A 23,047-nucleotide genomic window follows, 5' to 3' on the forward strand; every position below is an offset into this window, starting at 1 on the left:
GATTAGGGGGTACTTGAATTAAAAAAATGTTCAAAGGGGGTGCATCACCGAAAAAAGGTTGAGAACCACTGCCCTAATTGATACTCCTTATCGATACCAGTATTTATCAGTACGCTTATCGGTACTACATGTAAAATGTGGAAATAAAAAAGTGGAAAAAAGGCATTTTAAATAGCATTCCTATTAGCACAAGAGGTTGAACACGTCCAACATGATGTTCTGTAACATCTCAGAGCAGGGAAGTCTTTTATCAACAGCTGTTAATTTGAAGTCTTAAAGAAGTCAACTATGTGTGCAGTGCAAGGTGAAATGCAGTTATGTCATCTTCTTGTCAATAACAAACATATCAAACTTTTGCGTGTGGTTGCTTCCTTATTTGTCATTATTAAAAGCTGATGTTAATGTGTAGCAGCGGCAGCTGAACTCAATGTGACAACGTGTCATAGTTACGTCAGTCAGCTGGAACTAAAAATACAAACAGTCGTGTCGTTAGTCCAGAATCTTCACGGTCCTCATGGACGACATAATTAGGAACCAGTACTAAAAAAAATGGTACTTGGTATACATCCCTAATCTTCACCACTAAACCTTTGAAATATGCTGACATATGTGCTGCTAAAGGTAAATAAACAGTAGCCATATTGAATGTTTGCCTTCATTTGACCACGTGAGCTAAGGAGGACGGCCTCTAGGTCACATTGTTACACCCCAGCAATTACACTGTTGATGATTGATGAGCATTCATTTTTAAATGGTGGTGTTAAAAAGCAAATATATCTCCATCTTTAGTCATAAATGTGGCCCCCGGATGAACATGTGTCACAAACATTGTATTAGATGATATGTGGATGTTGTGCTTACTTGGACTGTGATGAAGCTGTGAGGACTCAGGTGCTTTGTCTTCATGCTCTTCAGTCTTCACAGAGACAACAGTCAGTGGAAACTTGGTGAGATCAGCCTCCTCCTGCCCTACAGGACACTCTCCCTCCTCTTCCTCTTTAAAATAAGGGGGCTGTGGATCCTCCTCGTACCCTTTAAAGCGTAAGGGCTGTGTATCCTCTAAAGTGAAACTGTCCCCCTGCAGACGAGGGAGACATTCTTCTTGGTGTCCAATCAGCTGATGGATGTCTACAGGACACAAACAAAACACATTTTAACTCCTACATGCTAAATATTAAATGGTACATGAAATATAGGGCTGTGGCTATTGAACATTTTATTAATCAAGTGTTCTACTGGAAATGTTTTCCATTAATCGAGTAACTGGATAAAACATAGTGTTGCTTGGTTAAAGACAAATTTAAGCAATTATAAGACATTTCACTTAATAATGAACGGCCAATTGGTTTGAGATCAAGATGTCATCTTTAGATCAGGCTTTGTTTTTTCCACAATCACTGCCACATTAAAAAGTTAAAGTACCAATGATTGTCACACACACACTAGGTGTGGCGAGATTATTCTCTGCATTTGACCCATCACCCTTGATCACCCCCTGGGAGGTGAGGGGAGCAGTGAAGAGCAGCAGTGGCCGCGCCTGGGAATCATTTTTATGGTGATTTAACCCCCAATTCCAACCCTTGATGCTGAGTGCCAAGCAGGGAAGTAATGGGTCCCATTTTTATAGTCTTTGGTATGACTGGGTCGGTGTTTGAACTCACAACCTACCGATCTCAGGGCGGACACTCTAACCACTAGGCCACTGAGTAGGTGGATGTAGTAGGTGTTGTAGTAGGTTAATGGCTGCACCAATATGAAGGAAATAACAGGTCAGTATAGCTTTTACACACATAAATAACTTGTCAAACCTGCCAGCTAGCAGGCTAGGTTTACAGCGTCAGTTACCATGGTAACTGACTCTGACTTTGTCTTACCTCTCTTATTTTTGGAGGTAAAACTCTCGAGGAGTTTGCACTTAACCTGCTCTCTGGAATATTCTCCCGGTGACTGTGTGAGTTTTGTGTAAACATGTTGATACACATTGTTACACACTGAGAGGAACATCAACCTCTCATAAATATTGTGTGTCTCAAACTGTCTCGTTTTTATGAACAACATAAAACAATCAGTGCATCATCCTCACATGACAATTCATCTTCCTATAGACAATCTATTCAAGAATAGTGTTAATAATAAATATAAAGTTAGTACAGATTCGAGAGTAAGAAGTAAACAAACCTGTTCTGTGTCGCTCCTTCTCCTCTTTTGTTGGACAAAGTTCCTCCTCGTACTCTGCTATCGTTCTTTCGCACATTTTCACACAATCACAACACTTTACACTCACACTTGATCTCTGCTTAGCGATGTGTTTTCATCACTTCCGCCTCTCTTTGTTAGCAGCTAACAAGCTAAGCTAATTAGCAAGCTAAGCTAGCCCGAGAAGCATCAAAGTGCGCTCAGACTAATATAACCGGATGCGAACAGTTATTAACGATGATTACTCTATTTACTAGAGTGTAATAAAGGACATATATGTGTACATGGACGCACAGATTAAGAACACTGAACTGTGACGACTGCAATAACGTCTTCACCGTCAGACGCCATCTTGCTTTATCCTGCAGTGTTTGGTTCGCGCGCAGTGTTGTCAGATCTCGCGAGAGAAACAAGTAACCAGCAATTCTCCAGATCTCGCGAGAGAAACAAGTACAACCAGCTCCCCACCCCCGGTACAACTATTTTATTATATACTATTTACTTATTCTGAAAATAAAAATAAACTTGTCCATTCTACATTTTCAAAACAAAGACATACAACTTATTTTCTTAAAAATATTCAAATATTTAACAATGTTTTGAAACGACAGTAGCATAAGGAAAGAAAAAAAAGAAACAAAATAAATATTACACTCATGATATTATTTTTGTCTTTGATGCTAATAGTTTTTATAATGTATTTTAGAATGTGGGAGGTTTTCATCCATCCATCCATTTTCTACCGCTTGTCCCTTTTTGGGGTCGCGGGGGGTCGCTGGAGCCTATCTCTGCTGCATTCAGGCGGAAGGCGGGGTACACCCTGGACAAGTCGCCACCTCATCGCAGGGCCAACACAGATAGACAGACAACATTCACACACTAGGGACCATTTAGTGTTGCCAATCAACCTATCCCCAGGTGCATGTCTTTGGAGGTGGGAGGAAGCCGGAGTACCCGGAGGGAACCCACGCAGTCACGGGGAGAACATGCAAACTCCACACAGAAAGATCCCGAGCCCGGGATTGAACCCAAGACTACTCAGGACCTTCGTATTGTGAGGCAGACGCACTAACCCCTCTTCCACCGTGCTGCCCCTACTATTTACTTATTCTGAAAATAAAAGTAAACTTGTCTATTTTACATTTTCAAAACAAAGACATACAACTTATTTTCTTGAAAATATTCAAATATTTAACAAAGTATTGAAACAACAGTAGCATAAGGAAAGAAAAAAAACAAACAAAATAAATATTACACTCATGATATTATTTTTGTCTTCGATGCTAATAGTTTTTATAATGTATTTTAGACTGTGGGAGGTTTTCATGTTCTTTTTACATTTCCTTTGGCATTATATATATTATATCTATCTATATATTGTCATGTCTGTGTAATCATGTTTTGTCTTAGTCATGTTTTTTTGTAGACTCTTTAGTTTCTGGCTTTTCACTCCCTTGTCTTGTTTCCATGATTACCCATTAGTTTCACCTGTTCCACGTTTGGACTCATTGTGCACTCTTGTTTGTCACCATAGCAACCCATTAGTTTTCACCTGTCACGTCACGCACCTGTTTCACGTTTTGAGTCACGCACCTGTTTTCGTTAATCATGTCTGTAGTATTTAAGTTCATTGTTTTTCAGTTTGTCTTTCTGGTGACATCTCCACATTTATGCTTCTGCACATTTCTGACTCTTTTTTTTCATGTCCATCGTTCACGCTGCTCCTTTTTGTCCATGCCAAGTAAGTTTTGTTTATTATTGCCACAGTTAGTGTTTTTTGTTGTTCATAGTTTTTGCCTATGTGCAAGTGTTTGGTTTCATAGTTTGTTCTCCGCCATTGTGCGCGCCTTTTGTTTACTTCCTTGTTTTGTATTTATAGTGTTTAAATAAAAATGTACCTTCATTCCCGTCTCGCCCGAGCCAACTTTCCGTTGCCTTCGAGAAAAACTAAACCCCAGGACCAAGTCATCATATATATATATATATATATATATATATATATATCTATATCCATCTTCTTCCGCTTATCCGAGGTCGGGTCGCGGGGGCAGCAGCCTAAGCAGGGAAGCCCAGACTTCCCCCTCCCCAGCCACTTCGTCCAGCTCTTCCCGGGGGATCCCGAGGCGTTCCCAGGCCAGTCGGGAGACATAGTCTTCCCAACGTGTCCTGGGTCTTCTCCGTGGCCTCCTACCGGTCGGACGTGCCCTAAATACCTCCCGAGGGAGGCGATCGGGTGGCATCCTGACCAGATGCCCGAACCACCTCATCTGGCTCCTCTCCATGTGGAGGAGCAGCGGCTTTACTTTGAGCTCCCCCCGGATGACAGAGCTTCTCACCCTATCTCTAAGGGAGAGCCCCGCCACCCGGCGGAGGAAACTCATTTCGGCCGCTTGTACCCGTGATCTTGTCCTTTCGGTCATAACCCAAAGCTCATGACCATAGGTGAGGATGGGAACGTAGATCAACCGGTAAATTGAGAGCTTTGCCTTCCGGCTCAGCTCCTTCTTCACCAAAACGGATCAATACAGCGTCCGCATTACTGAAGATGCCGCACCGATCCGCCTGTTGATCTCACGATCCACTCTTCCCTCACTCGTGAACAAGACTCCGAGGTACTTGAACTCCTCCACTTGGGGCAGATGCATTATCTGGGGTGGGGGGGTTGGAAGTAACGGGGGTGTATATTGTAGTCCTGGAAGAGTTAGTGCTGCAAAGGATTCTGGGTATTTGTTCTGTTGTGTTTATGTTGTGTTACTGTGCAGATGTTCTCCCAAAATGTGTTTGTCATTCTTGTTTGGTGTGGATTCAGTGTGGCGCATATTTGTAACACTGTTAAAGTTGCTTATACGGACACTCTCAGTGTAAATTGTATTGCTGTTGATGAAGTATGCGTTGCATTTACATGAGTGTGCTACAGGAGCCGCTTATATCTTGTGACAAGGCGGGCACGTTGCTAGAAGGGATGGAAAGCGGATGTGATGTCAGCTCGTAGAGGACGTTAAAAGCAGTGCCTGTAAGACACGCCCCCAAGACTGTGGAATACGAGATATAATGACTGATGAACACCTTCGTTCGATAATGAAGGTTGCCTCAGCTCAAAGCCTGAGCCCCGACGTTAATGAACTAGCATCCAAGAAAAGATGGCAGGTGTCTGGCTTGGGCACATCAGATTAGATCAGTGTGTTGCAAACTGAGCAGTTTAAAGTCCTGAATGGTTGGTTTATTCATTATTTTATTTTCAAATTTATTAGCCTGTGGAAAAAATTAATGTTGATGTTTACCTCAGAAGGCTGCAAATAGAAAAGAGGCATTCAATTTTTATTTAAATTGTATTTGATATGCCATTGATATTTTTTAATTATTATTATTATTATTTGAAACTCGATTTTGCATGTCACTATAAAGTTATATAAGCCTTGCTTGTTCAATATTTAATGCAAAACTTGTTTGGGTCCCTATTAAAAGGTTAATTTGTTCAACCTTGGCCCACGGCTTTGTTCAGTTTTAAATTTTGGCCCACTCTGTATTTGAGTTTGACACCCCTGCTCTAGATGATGAAGTAAGCTGGAAACTACATGTAAGTCATATAAAGAAAACATTTAAAGATTGACTGCGATAATAAATAGAACAAAATACCTACCCACAAATATTAACATTTATTGTACCCAATAGTTGAAGCATACATTGTTTATTGCATACAATTCTGGGGACATACATATAAAACAATCACACAACAATATTCATATTACACAAGAGAGTAATAAAGACAATTAATAGAATGGATTATAGAGACCCAACTAATGATTCATAAAGTCACACATTTTAAAATTGTATAAAGGACAACTGCTCAAATGATGTATAAAGTAAATAATAATATGCTTCCAGAAGTGGTCCAGAAGATGTTTCAGATGTGAACCAGTAAATATGAACTAAGAGGGATTTATGTGTACTCAAAAGCAAAGGTATGAACACATGTAAAACAAATATGTATATCATATAAAGGAGTTCATCTATGGAATCATCTAGAATTAGAAAATAAAATATGTAACACTTCATTATTTAAAAAAACATACATAAAACACTATTATGAATAAGTAAAAAAGTGAATTATGAATATCTACACTTAAAATGTTTATTGTATGTAACATATTTTATGTACTGTTTATTCTCACATTTTCAGCCAAATTGTTCTGTTCATTTTAAAGTACACAAATGTGTATATTAACTCATGTACTTGACTGAAATAAAAGCACTAATCTGAAGTATTTACTCTATATATGTTATAAGCATAATAACAAGATTGTGTTACACACACAACAATGATGTCACACATGTTATATGTGCTGATGTTGTTAGAAATTTTATTTCAAATCCTGCATCTTCATTTGCTGCTGCTGTTCTCACCAGCACACTTGTGTTTCTTACACTGGTACTTATAGGAGAATCTTTCACCACACACACTGCAACTCAACACTTTCTCTCCTGTGTGTGTTCTCATGTGTACTTTTAAACTTACATTTCTTACAAAACTTTTACCACATTCTGAGCAGGAAAAAGGTTTGTCTCCAGTGTGTGTTCTCATGTGTGCTTTTAAATTGGGCCTGAGAGTAAAATATTTATTGCAGACTGAACACGAAAAAGGTTTTTCTCCAGTGTGTATTCTCATGTGTTCTTTTAACACATTTTTTACAAAACTTTTACCACATTCTGAGCAGGAAAAAGGTTTTTCTCCAGTGTGTGTTCTCATGTGTACTTTTAAACTTACATTTTTTACAAAACTTTTACCACATTCTGAGCAGGAAAAAGGTTTGTCTCCAGTGTGTATTCTCATGTGTTCTTTTAAATTGGGCCTGAGAGTAAAATATTTATTGCAGACTGAACACGAAAAAGGTTTTTCTCCAGTGTGTATTCTCATGTGTTCTCTTAAATTGCGACTTAGTGCAAAACTTTTACCACATTCTGAGCAGGAAAAGGGTTTTTCACCAGTGTGTGTACTCATGTGTATTTTTAAACTTTGATTTGTTACAAAACTTTTACCACATTCTGAGCAGGAAAAAGGTTTTTCACCAGTGTGTGTTCTTGTGTGTATTTTTAACCTTTGATTTGTTGCAAAACTTTTACCACATTCTGAGCAGGAAAAGGGTTTTTCACCAGTGTGTGTTGTCATGTGTATTTTCAAATGTGTATTTGTTACAAAACTTTTTCCACATTCTGAGCAGGAAAAAGGTTTTTCTCCAGTGTGTGTTCTCATGTGTCTTTTCAAATTACTAGATTTAAAAGTTTTGTCACAGATAGAACATGTGACGTGTGTGTTGTCAGTGTGACATGTCTTATCATCTTTAGAGTCTTCATCATCAGTGTCAGGAGAGTGTGACGTTGTGTCCTCACTATCTGATAGTGGAGCTAAGAGCTTGTCTGCTTGTGATCCTCCACAGTGGTCTCCATCAGCTTCTGTTGTCATGTGTTGAGTTGAGCTGCTGCTTGGAGGCTCCGCCTCTCTCTTCTCCTCACTCTCACCTTTGACCTCATCACCTTCACTCTTCACAGGGACACCAGTCACTGGCATCTTGGTGACATCAACCTCCTCCAGTCCTTCAAGATGCTCTCCCTGCTGACTGATGCTGTGTTCCTCCTCTTCCTCTTTAATGTGAGGGGTCAGTGGATCCACCGCATCCTCTTTAAAATGGGGTGTCAGTGGGTCCTCTGCTTCCTTTTTAAAATGGGGGATCAGTGGGTATTTCTCTTCTTTCTTAATGTGGGAGGGCTGTGGCTCCTCCGTCCGCATCCTGAAGCTCCACTTCTGTTCACTCTCACCTTTGACCTCATCATCTTCACTCTTCACACTGATGAGGTGTCTCTTGTCTTCCTCTATGAAGTCGTGGGACAGCCGCTCTTTTTCTTCATCTTTAAAGTGGGGGGGCTGTGGCTCCTCTTCTTTCACGTGGAAGTGCTGTGACCTCTTCTGCTCCATACTGGAGGACCCCTCCTGCTGCTCAGGTGGACGATATTTTTCACAGACGTCTGCAGGACACAAGAAGACAAACACATGCTGGGATCGAAATAGATAAGATTTTACCAATTCAGATTTCATTTTCTATTCTGCTTTTACGATTTGGTTATTTGTGGACTCACTTTTGCTTTCACATTCAGTAAAAAGGAGAAGAAACAGGTCGATTAGCATCAACTTAGACTAGTTGAGAAGTAACATGAGTGTACAAAGCCAACAGTGAGGTCTTAAGAGGCACAGATTTTACGGGTCCTCCATGAGGTGCCAGAGGGCCCTAAGGACAATATTCTGCTTTGAAAATATCTATAAAATAAAAATATTTTTGGAAAGAAATTAACAAAATACTACACGTTATTTTGTGGCAATTACAAAAGAATGTCCAGTATAATTCTCAGGGCATTCAATCAATCACAACTGGACTGTTAAACTGAACATATATACATAAATATACAGTCTATATATATATATATATATATATATATATATATATATATATATATACATACCCCGCCTTCCACTCGATTGTAGCTGAGATAGGCTCCAGTACCCCCGCCACTCCGAAAGGGATAAGCGGTAGAAAATGGATGGATGGATATACGTATATACATATACACATGCATATATACTGTCACGATCAAAAGTTTACGTACACTTGTAAAGAACATCATGTCATGGCTGTCTTGAGTTTCCAATCATTTCTACAACTCTTATTTTTGTGTGATAGAGTGATTGGAGCACATACTTGTTGGTCACTAAAAACATTCATGAAGTTTGCTTCTTTTATAAATTTATTATGGGTCTACTGAAAATGTGCTGGGTCAAAAGTATACATACAGCAATGTTAATATTTGCTTACATGTCCCTTGGCAAGTTTACCTGCAATAAGGCGCTTTTGGTAGCCATCCACAAGCTTCTGATTGAATTTTTGACCACTCCTCTTGACAAAATTGGTGCGGTTCAGCTAAATTTGTTGGTTTTCTGACATAGACTTGTTTCTTCAGCATTGTCCACACGACTTTGGGAAGGCCATTCATGCAGCAGGTGATGTGTCGTGAACGTTGTCACAACTTGTTTATAAAGTTTTTTTTTTTTACTGGGATGTTCACTTCTCCTTTATTTAACTGCAAACTGTATCAGTGTTCAATTAACATCAATACTAGCTCAAATGTTTTGTCATCTCATTGAATTGAACGCTGGCTGTGAAGATTGTGTATTCGATGTGAGAGGTGTCACTAGTCTTTATTTTTGTTGGCCAAACTGTTGCACTGAACTACAAGGAGGCGTTGTTGGAGAAGAACAAAGCTTGTTTATTAGACTTCATCTTCATTAGCCAAACTGCTTTGAGTTTTATATTAATATCAAAAAGTAAACGCCATGATTTAATTGTGTTTTTTTCATGTCACAAAGGTGTTATATGTTTGACATGACATATTATGCCATGAAATATATATTCCTGGGTCTTCCCCGTGGCCTCCTACCGGTTAAACGTGCTCTAAACACCTCCCTCGGGAGGCGTTCAGGTGGCATCCTGACCAGATGCCCGAACCACCTCATCTGGCTCCTCTCGATGTGGAGGAGCAGCGGCTTTACTCTGAACTCCTCCCGGATGGCAGAGCTTCTCACCCTATCTCTAAGGGAGAGCCCCGCCACCCGGCGGAGGAAACTCATTTCGGCCGCTTGTACCCGTGATCTTGTCCTTTTGGTCATAACCCAAAGCTCATGACCATAGGTGAGGATGGGAACGTAGATTGACCGGTAAATTGAGAGCTTTGCCTTCCGGCTCAGCTCCTTCTTCACCACAACGGATCGATACAGCGTCCGCATTACTGAAGACGCCGCACCGATCCGCCTGTCGATCTCACGATCCACTCTTCCCTCACTCGTGAACAAGACTCCGAGGTACTTGAACTCCTCCACTTTTCCGGGCAAGAACCATGGACTCGGACTTGGAGGTGCTGATTCCCATCCCATTCACTTCACACTCGGCTGCGAACCGATCCAGTGAGAGCTGAAGATCCTGGCCAGATGAAGCCATCAGGACCACGTCATCTGCAAAAAGCAGAGACCTAATCCTGCAGCCACCAAACCGGATCCCCTCAACGCCTTGACTGCGCCTAGAAATTCTGTCCATAAAAGTTATGAACAGAATCGGTGACAAAAGTGCAGCCTTGGCGGAGTCCAACCCTCACTGGAAACGTGTCCGACTTACTGCCGGCAATGCGGACCAAGCTCTGACACTGATCATACAGGAAGCGGACAGCCACAATCAGACAGTCCGATACCCCATACTCTCTGAGCACTCCCCACAGGACCTCCCGAGGGACACGGTCGAATGCCTTCTCCAAGTCCACAAAGCACATGTAGACTGGTTGGGCAAACTCCCATGCACCCTCAAGGACCCTGCCGAGAGTATAGAGCTGGTCCACAGTTCCACGACCAGGACAAAAACCACACTGTTCCTCCTGAATCCAAGGTTCGACTATCCGGCATAGCCTCCTCTCCAGTACACCTGAATAGACCTTACCGGGAAGGTTGAGGAGTGTGATCCCACGATAGTTGGAACACACCCTCCAGTTCCCCTTCTTAAAGAGAGGAACCACCACCCTGGTCTACCAATCCAGAGGTACCGCCCCCGATGTCCACGCGATGCTGCAGAGTCTTGTCAACCAAGACAGCCCCACAGCATCCAGAGCCTTAAGGAACTCCGGGCGGATCTCATCCACCCCCGGGGCCTTGCCACAGAGGAGCTTTTTAACTACCTCAGCAACCTCAGCTCCAGAAATAGGAGAGCCCACAGAATTCCCCAGACACTGCCTCCTCATAGGAAGACGTGTTGGTGGGATTGAGGAGGTCTTCGAAGTATTCCCTCCACCGATCCACAACATCCGCAGTCGAGGTCAGCAGAACACCATCCGCACCATACACGGTGTTGACAGTGCACTGCTTCACCTTCCTGAGGCGGTGGATGGTGGTCCAGAATCGCTTCGAAGCCGTCTGGAAGTCGTTTTCCATGGCTTCCCCGAACCCTCCCATGTCCGAGTTTTTGCCTCAGCGACCGCTGAAGCCGCACACCGCTTGGCCTGTCGGTACCTGTCCGCTGCCTCTGGAGTCCTATGAGCCAAAAGAACCCGATAGGAGTCCTTCTTCAGCTTGACGGCATCCCTCACCGCCGGTGTCCACCAACGGGTTTTAGGATTACCGCCACGACAGGCACCAACTACCTTGCGGCCACAGCTCCAATCAGCCGCCTCGACAATAGAGGTGCGGAACATGGTCCACTCGGACTCAATATCCAGCCTCTCCCTCGTGACATGTTCAAAGTTCTTCCGGAGGTGGGAATTGAAACTCTCTCTGACAGGAGACTCTGCTAGGCGTTCCCAGCAGACCCTCACAATGCGTTTGGGTCTGCCAGGTCTGTCCGGCATCCTCCCCCACCATCGCAGCCAACTCACCACCAGGTGGTGATTGGTAGAAAGCTCCGCCCCTCTCTTCACCCGAGTGTCCAAAACATGAGGCCGCAAATCCGATGACACAACTACAAAGTCGATCATGGAACTGCGGCCTAGGGTGTCCTGGTGCCAAGTGCACATATGGACACCCTTATGTTTGAACATGGTGTTTGTTATGGACAATCTGTGACGAGCACAAAAGTCCAATAACAAAACACCACTCGGGTTCAGATCCGGGCGGCCATTCTTCCCAATCACGCCTCTCCAGGTTTCACTGTCGTTGCCAACCTTTCTCCAATTTTCAACAGGACAACAATATTGAGGACGTGCCGTGATGGCACTGCCTTCAGTGTCCGCTTTACCACCACACTGTCTGCGTGACGGCCCAGTCACATGTTGCATTTGGCTTCTGCATACACACGTGAGTGACTGCAAGGCATATTTGGTCAACAGCCATACAGGTCACACTGAGGGTGGTGATATAAACAACTTTAACACTCTTACTAATATGCGCCACACTGTGAACCCACACCAAACAAGAATGACAAACACATTTCGGGAGAACATCTGCACCGTAACACAACATAAACACAACAGAACAAAAACCCAGAATCCCTTGTATTCCTAACTCTTCCGGGCTACATTATATACCCCCCCTACCACTGCTTGCACACGCACGTAACAGCAAGGCATACTTGGTCAACAGCCATACAGGTTACACGGACGGTGGCTGTATAAAACAACTTTAACACTCTTACTAATATGCGCCACACTGTGAACCAAATCCAAACAAGAATGACAAACACATTTCGGGAGAACATCTGCACCGTAACACAACAGAGTGTCCGCCTTGAGTTCCAACCCCGGCAGAGTCATACCAAAGACTATAAAAATGGGACCCATTACCTCCCTGCTTGGCACCCAGCATCAAGGGTTGGAATTGGGGGTTAAATCACCAAAAATGATTCCTGGGCGCGGCACCGCTGCTGCCCACTGCTCCCCTCACCTCCCAGGGGGTGAACAAGGGGATGGGTCAAATGCAGAGGACAAATTTCACTGGTACTTTAACTTAACTAACATAAACACAACAGAACAAATACCCAGAATCCCATGCAGCACTAACTCTTCCGGGCTACATTATACACACACCCCACCCTACCACCAAACCCCGCCCACCTCAACCGATGCACGGAGGGGGCGGGGGGATTGATGTGTGGGTGAGCAGGGTTGGGGGGGCAGGGTTTGGTGGTAGCGGGGGGGGGTATAATGTAGCCCGGAAGAGTTAAGGCTGCATGGGATTCTGGGTATTTGTTCTGTTGTGTTTATGTTGTATTAAAAAAACACATTAAACAAACACATTTCTCCCGAAATGTGTTTGTCATTCTTGTTTGGTTTTGGTTCACAGTGTGGCACATTATTAGTAAGAGTGTTAAAGTTGTTTTATACGTCCGCCGTCAGTGTGACCTGTATGGCTGTTGACCAAGTATGCCTTGCTGTTACTGTACATATGTGTGCAAGCAGAAGCCTCATACAACGTGTGGCTGGGCCGGCACGCTGTTTGTAGAGGTTGTAGAGGGCGCTAAATGCTGTACCATCACGACACGCCCTTAATATTATTGTTAAGGTGAAATTCGGAGAATATTTGCCCCGGGGAGAGGCACTGAAATCCGGAAGTCTCCCGGGAAAATCGGGAGGTCGGCAAGTATGCAGCTGAGCCGCATCAGAGTGATCAAAGAGCCGCATGCGGCTCCAGAGCCGCGGGTTGCCGACCCCTGATCTACAACAACCCACACTCATAGACATCTTACGTCAGAGCCCTACGGCAACTCTGGAGGGACAAAACTCCTCCTCCTTACATAATACTCTGAGGTAACTTGGGACACCCTGAACTGTTTGTTACAATCATGTGTCTGAGTACACATATTAATCAAAATTAACCTAACACGTCATGTTCATGTTAATAATGAAATATAAAGTTAGTAAAGATGTGAGAGTAAGAAGTAAACAAACCTGTTCCGTGTAACACAACTTGAGGTTTCTTGAAAACAGCGTCCAGTAGTTGACCTAGTCTCTTATTCTCTTCTTTTGTTCGAGAAAGTTCTTCTTTGTACTCTGCCATCGTTCTTTCGCACATTTTCACACACTCACAACACTTTACACTCACACTTGATCTTAACTAAGCGATGTGTTGATCAAATCCGCGTCTCTTGGTTAGCAGCTAACAAGCTAAGCTAACTAGCATGCTAAGCTAACTAGCGCGCTAAAACAAGTAGCAAGCTAAGCGGGCCTAATAATGTCCAAAGTTGACTGAGACGAGTGGAGTTCATCCTGACACGGAGGATGAATAAAGTGTAGTTAGTAGCGATGTGAGGAGATGTGCCGAGGCTTAGAAGCGTGTGTGGAGTGAAGGAGGACTTTGCTGCAAAGCGCATATCCTCCACGCATGCGTCCTTAGGGGCGGGGCCAAAGAGTCATAGCGATGGGCAAGTCATGAACGATTCCTTCTAAATGTATGTTTTCATGGTGTCTACACAAAAAAGCACGGCAACAAATGATCCATCCATCCATTTATTTACCGCGTGTCCCTTTCGGTGTCGCGGGGGGTGCTGGAGCCTATCTCAGCTGCATTCGGGCGGAAGGCGGTGTACACCCTGGACAAGTCGCCACCTCATCGCGGGGCCAACACAGATAGACAGACAAGTATATAAACTGTATTTGACTTTAAATCAGATAAATATCATTCAACAACAACACAATTTGCAGACTATAATTACTGGTTTGCTGGTTTTACTGGTGTAAAATTCTGCATCCGAGAGCTCACAACCATTGCAGCCATGCGTCCAAAACGTAACATCATCTTGCAGGGACATAAGGACAAACAAAAGTAAACCTTTTGTCCAGGAATCTCAGGATACAGATTCACAATACAAGCACCATGTTTGCACCAGAACACACACATATAGATCAGGGGTTGGCGCAGTAAGCCTCCTCAGAGAACATCATACAACTGGGGCATCCACTACTCCTTGAAAAAAAGGTTTTCTGCACAATAAACACAACTGTTGGATTCCTCCCAACCCTTGTACTCCATTTACTCTCTCAACATATGAATTAAAATACATTCTACATTTATTCAGCATTCCTTTATGTTTTATTGAATTTTCCTATTGTCGTGCAGTGGATAAAGGACATAACTTTTTTATTGTTTTAGTTTTTTTTACATCTACCCCGAAATATTATGGGCCAGATTACTACACTGGATGATGGACCACACCATGCACATTAACATATGGAATGTAGCCCATGTCAGCTCATCATGGGTCTGTCGCAAGGGGAGGGAATGACACAAAATCTTGCAATTTGGTCAAAAACAGTAAATTAGCTTTGCTTCTTCCTACTCCTTCTCGGACATGTCCAAGTGTTAATCTGTGATGTACTTCAATAAAACGTTAAGCGTGTTGGGAATAAACTGTGCCAAACAACAATAATAAACAATACAGAATTTCCCTAATGTTAGAACACAAAACAAACATGGAGGCATAGCAACAAGTTTAAGTGAATTAGAAACGTTAAAAAATAAAATAAAATCATATCACAGTTATTGGGACGAAAATATCACGGTTATCATAAATTATCACGGAATTGTCAAATGTGCTCAAAAATAACTAATACCTTGAAATATTTTAAAGGGGAACATTATCACAATTTCAGAAGGGTTGAAACCATTAAAAATCAGTTCCCAGTGGCTTATATTATTTTTCGAAGCTGAAATGCTAACATGAAAACAAGAGACCTTAACATCTTTGCCCATAAAGAAACAACATACCCCAATCTAAATTTATACAAACAAATTGCTGTCAGGACTTGGTCCGGGGTGTGAGCTTTTCCAGGATGCAACGGAAAGTTGGCACGGGCGAGACGGGAATTAAGGTACATGATTTATTATTATCAAAAAAAAAGGAATAAATGAAAGCGCGCACAGTGGCGGAGAACAAACTACGAAAAACAAAAAGACTATAAACATGGAACCAAAACTTACTTTGACAAGGGACATGAAGCAGGATCTTAGAGGAATGGACAGAGCATAAATGTGGTGTGAGGTCGTCAGAAAGACAAAGTGAAAAACACTGAACTTAAATACTACAGACATGATTAACGAAAACAGGTGCGTGACTAAAGACGTGAAACAGGTGCGTGACGTGACAGGTGAAAACTAATGGGTTGCTATGGTGAAAATCAAGAGTGCACAATGAGTCCAAACGTGGAACAGGTGAAACTAATGGATAATCATGCAAACAAGACAAGGGAGTGAAAAGCCAGAAACCAAAGATTCCTATAACTAAACAAAAACATGACTTAAAACAAAAACATGATTACACAGACATGACAATTGCTGTCTAAGCAATTAAGTTACTTAATTGTGCACATTGACCCTACAAACTGTGGTCTCTTAGAATAGAATGATTGTTCTATATTAGAGGAATACCTCAGAAGACTGTGCTTTAACAGAGTTTTTTCCGAGTTTAAATATGTTTTCTGAATGTATAGTTCTTTATTTTCCGTAATTGCGTGAGGACTTCAGGGGGTTGGACGTTAAACAAAAGACGCTATTCTCCCAAGCTTTTGATGTTTAAAGGGGAACATTATCACAATTTCAGAATTGTAAAAACCATTAAAAATCAGTTCCCAGTGGATTATTATATTTTTCAAAGTTTTTTTCAAAATTTTACCCATCACGCAATATCCCTAAAAAAGCTTCAAAGTGCCTGATTTTAACCATCGTTATAACCACCCGTCCATTTTCCTGTGACGTCACATAGTGATGCCAACACAAACAAACATGGCAGAAAGAACGGCAAGGTATAGCGACATTAGCTCGGATTCAGACTCGGATTTCAGCGGCTTAAGCGATTCAACAGATTACGCATGTATTGAAACGGATGGTTGTAGTGTGGAGGCAGGTAGCGAAAACGAAATTGAAGAAGAAACTGAAGCTATTGAGCCATATCGGTTTGAACCGTATGCAAGCGAAACCGACGAAAACGACACGACAGCCAGCGACACGGGAGAAAGCGAGGACGAATTCGGCGATCGCCTTCTAACCAACGATTGGTATGTGTTTGTTTGGCATTAAAGGAAACTAACAACTATGAACTAGGTTTACAGCATATGAAATACATTTGGCAACAACATGCACTTTGAGAGTGCAGACAGCCCAATTTTCATCAATTAATATATTCTGTAGACATACCCTCATCCGCGCTCTTTTCCTGAAAGCTGATCCGTCCAGTTTTGGAGTTGATGTCAGCAGGCCAGGGAAGCTAGGGTCGATATTCTTCTCTTGATCATCTTCGGTGGCATAAGGGACGGTGTGAGCCAAGACATCCAGGGGGTTTAGCTCGCTCGTCTGCGGTTAACAAACTGCCGCCATTGCTTGCCGTGCTAGCGAGGTCCTTTGTCCCTGAATTGCTCACACACTCCGGCAGATTCAATGGGGGTCTGGCGGCAGATTTCTTTGACTTTATCGTTGGAAGTGCATCTGCTTTGAGTGTCGCAGGATATCCACACATTCTTGCCATCTCTGTCGTAGCATAGCTTTCGTCGGTGTCAGGTTCAAACACTGATGACATCTATTAATCAGACAAGAAGCAAGGAATCAATCAGAGACAGAGTTCAATTTAGCTCATGAGGAGAACGCATGGAGCCGGACCCTTAGTCACAGTCTCGCCCTACGCTCTAAGGTCCAGCTCTTGCGTCCCTCTTTTTATTCAGGAGTTCCACAGTCAACAATACTAAGGCCGCCTCTAAAATGAGTGGTCACATATTTTATGCAAAGCAGGTCCAGGACGCGCGATACGTGACAGAATGTTCTGGGGGCCTTGTGCTTTCGCCCCGTCACCGCTTCGTCTGCGTGTTGGAATCTTATCTTGTTGAGGTCCTTGAAGTCTCTGCCTCGTCCGCATGCCGTCATCCCATATTCGCTGAAGTCGGTTGAAGTCCTTGGCTGTTGGTGGGCTCAAACAAAGATAACATCTACAGCTGAGGCCACCCCTCAGACAAGAAGTATTTGTCCTTGCTCACCTTAGAAAAAGTCCAACTTGAGCACAATAGCTAAATAACTAAAGCAACGGACTTTAAGCATACTAAAGTTAGTGTGATAATATACACATAATTATTCTAACAGTCGGTAAAGTGTGCGGAACAAACGTCCAATTTCTTGCCACTTTCGCATCTTTGGGCCACTGGTGCAACTTGAATCCGTCCCTGTTGGTGTTGTTACACCCTCCGACAACACACCGACGAGGCATGATGTCTCCAAGGTACGGAAAACAGTCGAAAAAAACGGAAAATAACAGAGCTGATTTGACTCGGTGTTTGAGAAAATGGCGGATTGCTTCCCGATGTGACGTCACGTTGTGACGTCATCGCTCCGAGAGCGAATATTAGAAAGGCGTTTAATTCGCCAAAATTCACCCATTTAGAGTTCGGAAATGGGTTAAAAAAATATATGGTCTTTTTTCTGCAACATCAAGGTATATATTGACGCTTACATAGGTCTGGTGATAATGTTCCCCTTTAACCCTGGTGACTTTCACTCAATTTTCATGTTTTTTGCCAGACAAATCAGTTTATCCACATTGTCTGCAGAAAGAGCAGACCTGCTTGCAGTTACAATGTCTCCAGCTGTGGGAAATACCCTTTCACTGGGCACGGTGGTAGCAGGTATGGCGAGGTAGTGCCTGGCTAACTTGGCAGTAAGAGGATATATGTATGGGCTCATTGTTCTTCCACCATAGAAGTGGCTCAAAATCTAGTTTCTAATGCAATATGGTCTTAAATCTGCTGCTATAAAAACATTCGTTATTGCTTTAGCCCTGCCTGACTCGCCGAGGAGAGGCTGCTTGAATGCGGTGTTTGCACCACGCTCGTCTTTCTCTTCGCTGAAGCGATGTTCACTTGGGGGAGGTGCCGCTTCAAATGGGTTAGCATGTTTGACGTTTTGTCCGAAGCATACCCTACTGCTGCTGAACAATGTCGGCAAACCACTTTCGCTTTGTCCGCCTCTCGTCCTCCATTGTTGTATCGCACAGTGAAGCTGAAATGTTCCCAAATAAGAGATCTTAAAGGGGAACATTATCACCAGACCTATGTAAGCGTCAATATATACCTTGATGTTGCAGAAAAAAGACCATATATTTTTTTAACCGATTTCCGAACTCTAATTGGGTGAATTTTGGCGAATTAAACGCCTTTCTATTATTCGCTCTCGGAGCATCGGGAAGCAATCCGCCATTTTCTCAAACACCGAGTCAAATCAGCTCTGTTATTTTCCGTTTTTTCGACTGTTTTCCGTACCTTGGAGACATCATGCCTCGTCGGTGTGTTGTCGGAGGGTGTAACAACACCAACAGGGACGAATTCAAGTTGCACCAGTGGCCCAAAGATGCGAAAGTGGCAAGAAATTGGACGTTTGTTCCGCACACTTTACCGACGAAAGCTATGCTACGACAGAGATGGCAAGAATGTGTGGATATCCTGCGACACTCAAAGCAGATGCATTTCCAACGATAAAGTCAAAGAAATCTGCCGCCAGAACCCCATTGAATCTGCCGGAGTGTGTGAGCAATTCAGGGACAAAGGACCTCGGTAGCACGGCAAGCAATGGCGGCAGTTTGTTCCCACAGACGAGCGAGCTAAACCCCCTGGATGTCTTGGCTCACACCGTCCCTTATGCCTCCGAAAGCGAATATTAGAAAGGCGTTTAATTCGCCAAAATTCACCCAATTAGAGTTCGGAAATCGGTTAAAAAAATATATGGTCTTTTTTCTGCAACATCAAGGTATATATTGACGCTTACATAGGTCTGGTGATAATGTTCCCCTTTAAGCTTACGCTTCAAAAATCTGAAGAACTTTAAGCGTCATTCACAAGAGTGGGTCAAAAGTCAGACTGCGTGTGTGTGTGTGTGTGTGTGTGTGTGTGTGTGTGTGTGTGTGTGTGTGTGTGTGTGTGTGTGTGTGTGTGTGTGTGTGTGTTTTGGTGCAAACATGGTGCTTGTATTGTGAATCTATATCCTGTGATTCCTGGACAAAAGGTTGGCTTACTGATGATGACATTTTTGTGGTAGTTGTTTTGGTTAAAGATTCATCTTCAAGTCTTTTGTCTGACATGTTCATGCTGTATTGTTTTGTTTCTTCTGCCTGTCTCACTTTGCTAGATGCATCATATTCAGACTAATGTCTCGCCTTACTTAGAGTGTGTTTACTTTTTGTTACTCCCTCCGTGTCACGTGGGGGGGTGTTCTTCCAATGCAAAGAGACGGCTCCGGACAACAGCGTGAAGGTAGGCTAGGATTTATTAACATAAATCACGCACTACCACAAACATAAACAATACAACAACAGCAACAAAAAGGCAAGCGTGCCTAAAACGCAAGTGAGGCTAATCTTTAGCAGAAGCTATGGCATGGACAGGGAAACTTACTTGGTCAGAGCAAGACATAAACCGGGGTGACATCAAAACAACGCAGGCAGAACGAGTGATGAACAAAGGTAGGCTTAAATAACAGTGACATGATTGGTGACAGGTGTGTGTGAGTCCGAACGTGAAACAGGTGCGTGACGTGACAGGTGAAAACTAATGGTTGCTATGGTGACAAACAAACAAAAGTGCACAAAAAGTCCAAAAACAAAACCGAACATGACTAAAACAAAACATGATTACACAGACATGACACTCCGAAGTCTTAATCAAGGCTCAAGTTGTTAGTTTTTCTCACACAGACATTTATTTCAGCCACGCCTTCTTCTCGTTAACCACGATGCCAAAATAATGCCAAAATAATGCCGTCAGAACTAATAAATAAGAAAAACAGAACTTACAATTAGTCTGACATCAAATAAAAGAAAACACATTGATGTCACATACATTATCAGAAAGAATCATACCTCACTGGCCTCACAAACTCCGAGGGAATAAAGTTTATTTTCAAGCCGAGACTCCATTAACCTCTCACATCGAATGCTTGCTGTCTCATGCTGCTTCCCTTATTCCGTCACATATCAATCGTCCCCCCAACAATGTGACCAAACCGGAACAAAAAACATGTTCCCCTCCAATTGACATGGGTTTTGTAACAAAAATAAAGTCAACATATACTTGCATGAATTAACCAAAGGAAATACATTTTTAATCACATTATATGTAAATATGAACTTATATTTATACATTGTATTTATTTACTCTAACCAACTATGAATGATATAACATATATACAATGTGCTTCTGTCAGCAGCTACACTTTTCCTAACTAAGAGTTTCCCGCTTGTCTCCAACCCTTCCCCCATGCATTCCTGAGCTAAGATAAAAGGTGTGTGCCTCACCGACACTCTCCTGTAAACAGACGGCCTTTGTCTTTTGAGGCCTCCAATAAATACTCCATTCTCTGAACATTTGTTATTAAATAGATTATTACATTGTAAAACAACAGACACTCTACTTTTGCTTGTCCTTATGTCCCTGCAAGATGATGTTACGTTTTGGACGCATGGCTGCAATGGTTGTGATCTCTCGGATGCAGAATTTTACACCAGTAAAACCAGCAAACCAGTAATTATAGTCTGCAAATTGTGTTGTTGTTGAATGATATTTATCTGATTTAAAGTCAAATACAGTTTATATACTTGTCTGTCTATCTGTGTTGGCCCTGCGATGAGATGGCGACTTGTCCAGGGTGTACACCGCCTTCCGCCCGAATGCAGCTGAGATAGGATCCAGCACCCCCCCGCGACCCTGAAAGGGACACGCAGTAAATAAATGGATGGATGGATCATTTGTTGCCGTGCTTTTTTGTGTAGATGTAATAGTGTGATGTTGTTGCGCTATATTATGAACTAGACAGGGTGTTATATTTATTTTGAAGTAACGCTTTTATTTTGAAGAACCAGATGTCCGGTGCGGGAAGTGTCTTTGCTGTTTTTTCGATCGCTTTACTTCCTCTTCCTTCGGACTTTTGAATGAGAAGGTAATAGTTCTTCACTGCTCCGTGTTTCTTCATATTGTAAATATTCTTCCTAAACGTTCCTAGATACTTGAAAAGTTAACCCAATATTGTTGTGGGTACAAGTGATGTGTTGTTTTGAGTCATTTGTATGCACAATTTCGGTTATTTAGACGTAGAGCGTCGACTGTGTGAATTGTTTGGTAGTATTTACGCATGGTGTTTGCATCACACAGGAGCAGATATCACTCCGCCAGAAAGTTGAGACCTGTGTGTGTGTGTGTTTCGTGTTTCCAACACAGGTTTCCAATAAATACTGAACCGACGGCATGGTGAAGTGTCTTTTATTTAAAAAAAAGTACACAACGCAGAATAAGACTCACTACATAGACACCATGAAAACATACATTTAGAATGAATCGTTCATGGCTTGCCCATCACTATGACTCTTTGGCCCCGCCCCTAAGTGACGCATGCGTGGAGGATATGCGCTTTGCAGCAAAGTCCTCCTTGACTCCACACACGCTTCTAAGCCTCGGCACATCTCCTCACATCGCTACTAACTACACTTTATTCATCCTCCTGTTTTCAAGAAGCATCAAGTTGTGTTACGCAGAACAGGTTTGTTTACTTCTTACTCTCACATGTTTACTAACTTTATATTTCATCATTAACATGAACATGACGTGTTAGACATGATTGTTATTGTGTTACTAATGTGATTATCAGACAGCAGTCATTTCCATTAGATAATGTTCAAATATAGGTGATTTGGCACACTTATAATTAAAATAACAAAAATAATGTTGTTTTTCATCAGATATGTACTAGTATTGTATATGTGGATGGGGGCCCTGCTTTGGAAATAATGTGTACCCCTTTCAGAGATCACATTTAGTTCCACTTCAAACATTCACATGATCCACAATGAGATGAGATGGTATAACGTGAACAGTTCTGGAACTTTCTAACTCGGGGGGGGAAAAACGTGATCTCGTTGGAAGCGCGATGTATGAGCAGACGCCGTTTGGGTATAACAAAATGGTGTCTGCCAATGTAGTTTACAATGTCACTACGTCAGTAGTTGTCAAACTTTTAGCACCAAGTACCACCTCAGAAAATACTTGGACTTCCAAGTACCACCATCATGAACATCTTTAAAATACAGTAGCATAGTAGGCCTTGATTATTCATTAAAAACAAGGAAGACACGTTATTTAACAAGTATATTTAATATTTTTAGTTACTGTAACATTACACACAGTTTGAACAGTAACACTGTGTTTGCATGTAGGAAAATAAAACACTGTATTTAAATAATGAAATAATATTTGGCGTACTACTAGGTCAGGGGTCGGCAACCCGCGGCTCTTTGATCACTCTGATGCGGCTCAG

General features: G+C 42.4%; 3 protein-coding genes across 4 annotated transcripts in view; 1 reads left to right on the forward strand and 2 right to left on the reverse strand.

Annotated features, from left to right (window-relative positions):
- The window catches only part of LOC133623527 (uncharacterized), a 45,450-nt gene extending 42,902 nt beyond the window's left edge, over nt 1-2,548 (reverse strand). The window contains exons 1-2 of the mRNA XM_072916107.1: nt 2,179-2,548; nt 862-1,128 (exon numbers count right to left, since the gene is read on the reverse strand). Coding sequence (XP_072772208.1) covers nt 862-1,128; nt 2,179-2,254 — 343 coding nt within the window. The 5' untranslated portion in view covers nt 2,255-2,548. The remainder of the gene's footprint in view (nt 1-861; nt 1,129-2,178) is intronic.
- Nucleotides 1-23,047, forward strand: part of LOC133623968 (uncharacterized) — a 289,936-nt gene that overhangs the window by 209,811 nt on the left and 57,078 nt on the right. The gene's annotated exons all lie outside the window — the stretch shown is intronic.
- LOC133624001 (uncharacterized) overlaps nt 5,905-23,047 on the reverse strand; it is a 270,822-nt gene continuing 253,679 nt past the window's right edge. The window contains exons 1-2 of one of the 2 annotated variants that reach the window (XM_072916173.1): nt 13,663-14,058; nt 5,905-8,217 (exon numbers count right to left, since the gene is read on the reverse strand). In XM_072916173.1, coding sequence (XP_072772274.1) covers nt 6,578-8,217; nt 13,663-13,786 — 1,764 coding nt within the window. In that variant the 5' untranslated portion in view covers nt 13,787-14,058 and the 3' untranslated portion in view covers nt 5,905-6,577. Of the gene's footprint in view, nt 8,218-13,662; nt 14,059-23,047 lie in introns of those variants that run through there. The other variant, XM_072916174.1, reaches the window with a different exon arrangement.

Source organism: Nerophis lumbriciformis, linkage group LG26 (assembly GCF_033978685.3).
Source record: "Nerophis lumbriciformis linkage group LG26, RoL_Nlum_v2.1, whole genome shotgun sequence".
Lineage (NCBI taxonomy): Eukaryota > Metazoa > Chordata > Actinopteri > Syngnathiformes > Syngnathidae > Nerophis > Nerophis lumbriciformis.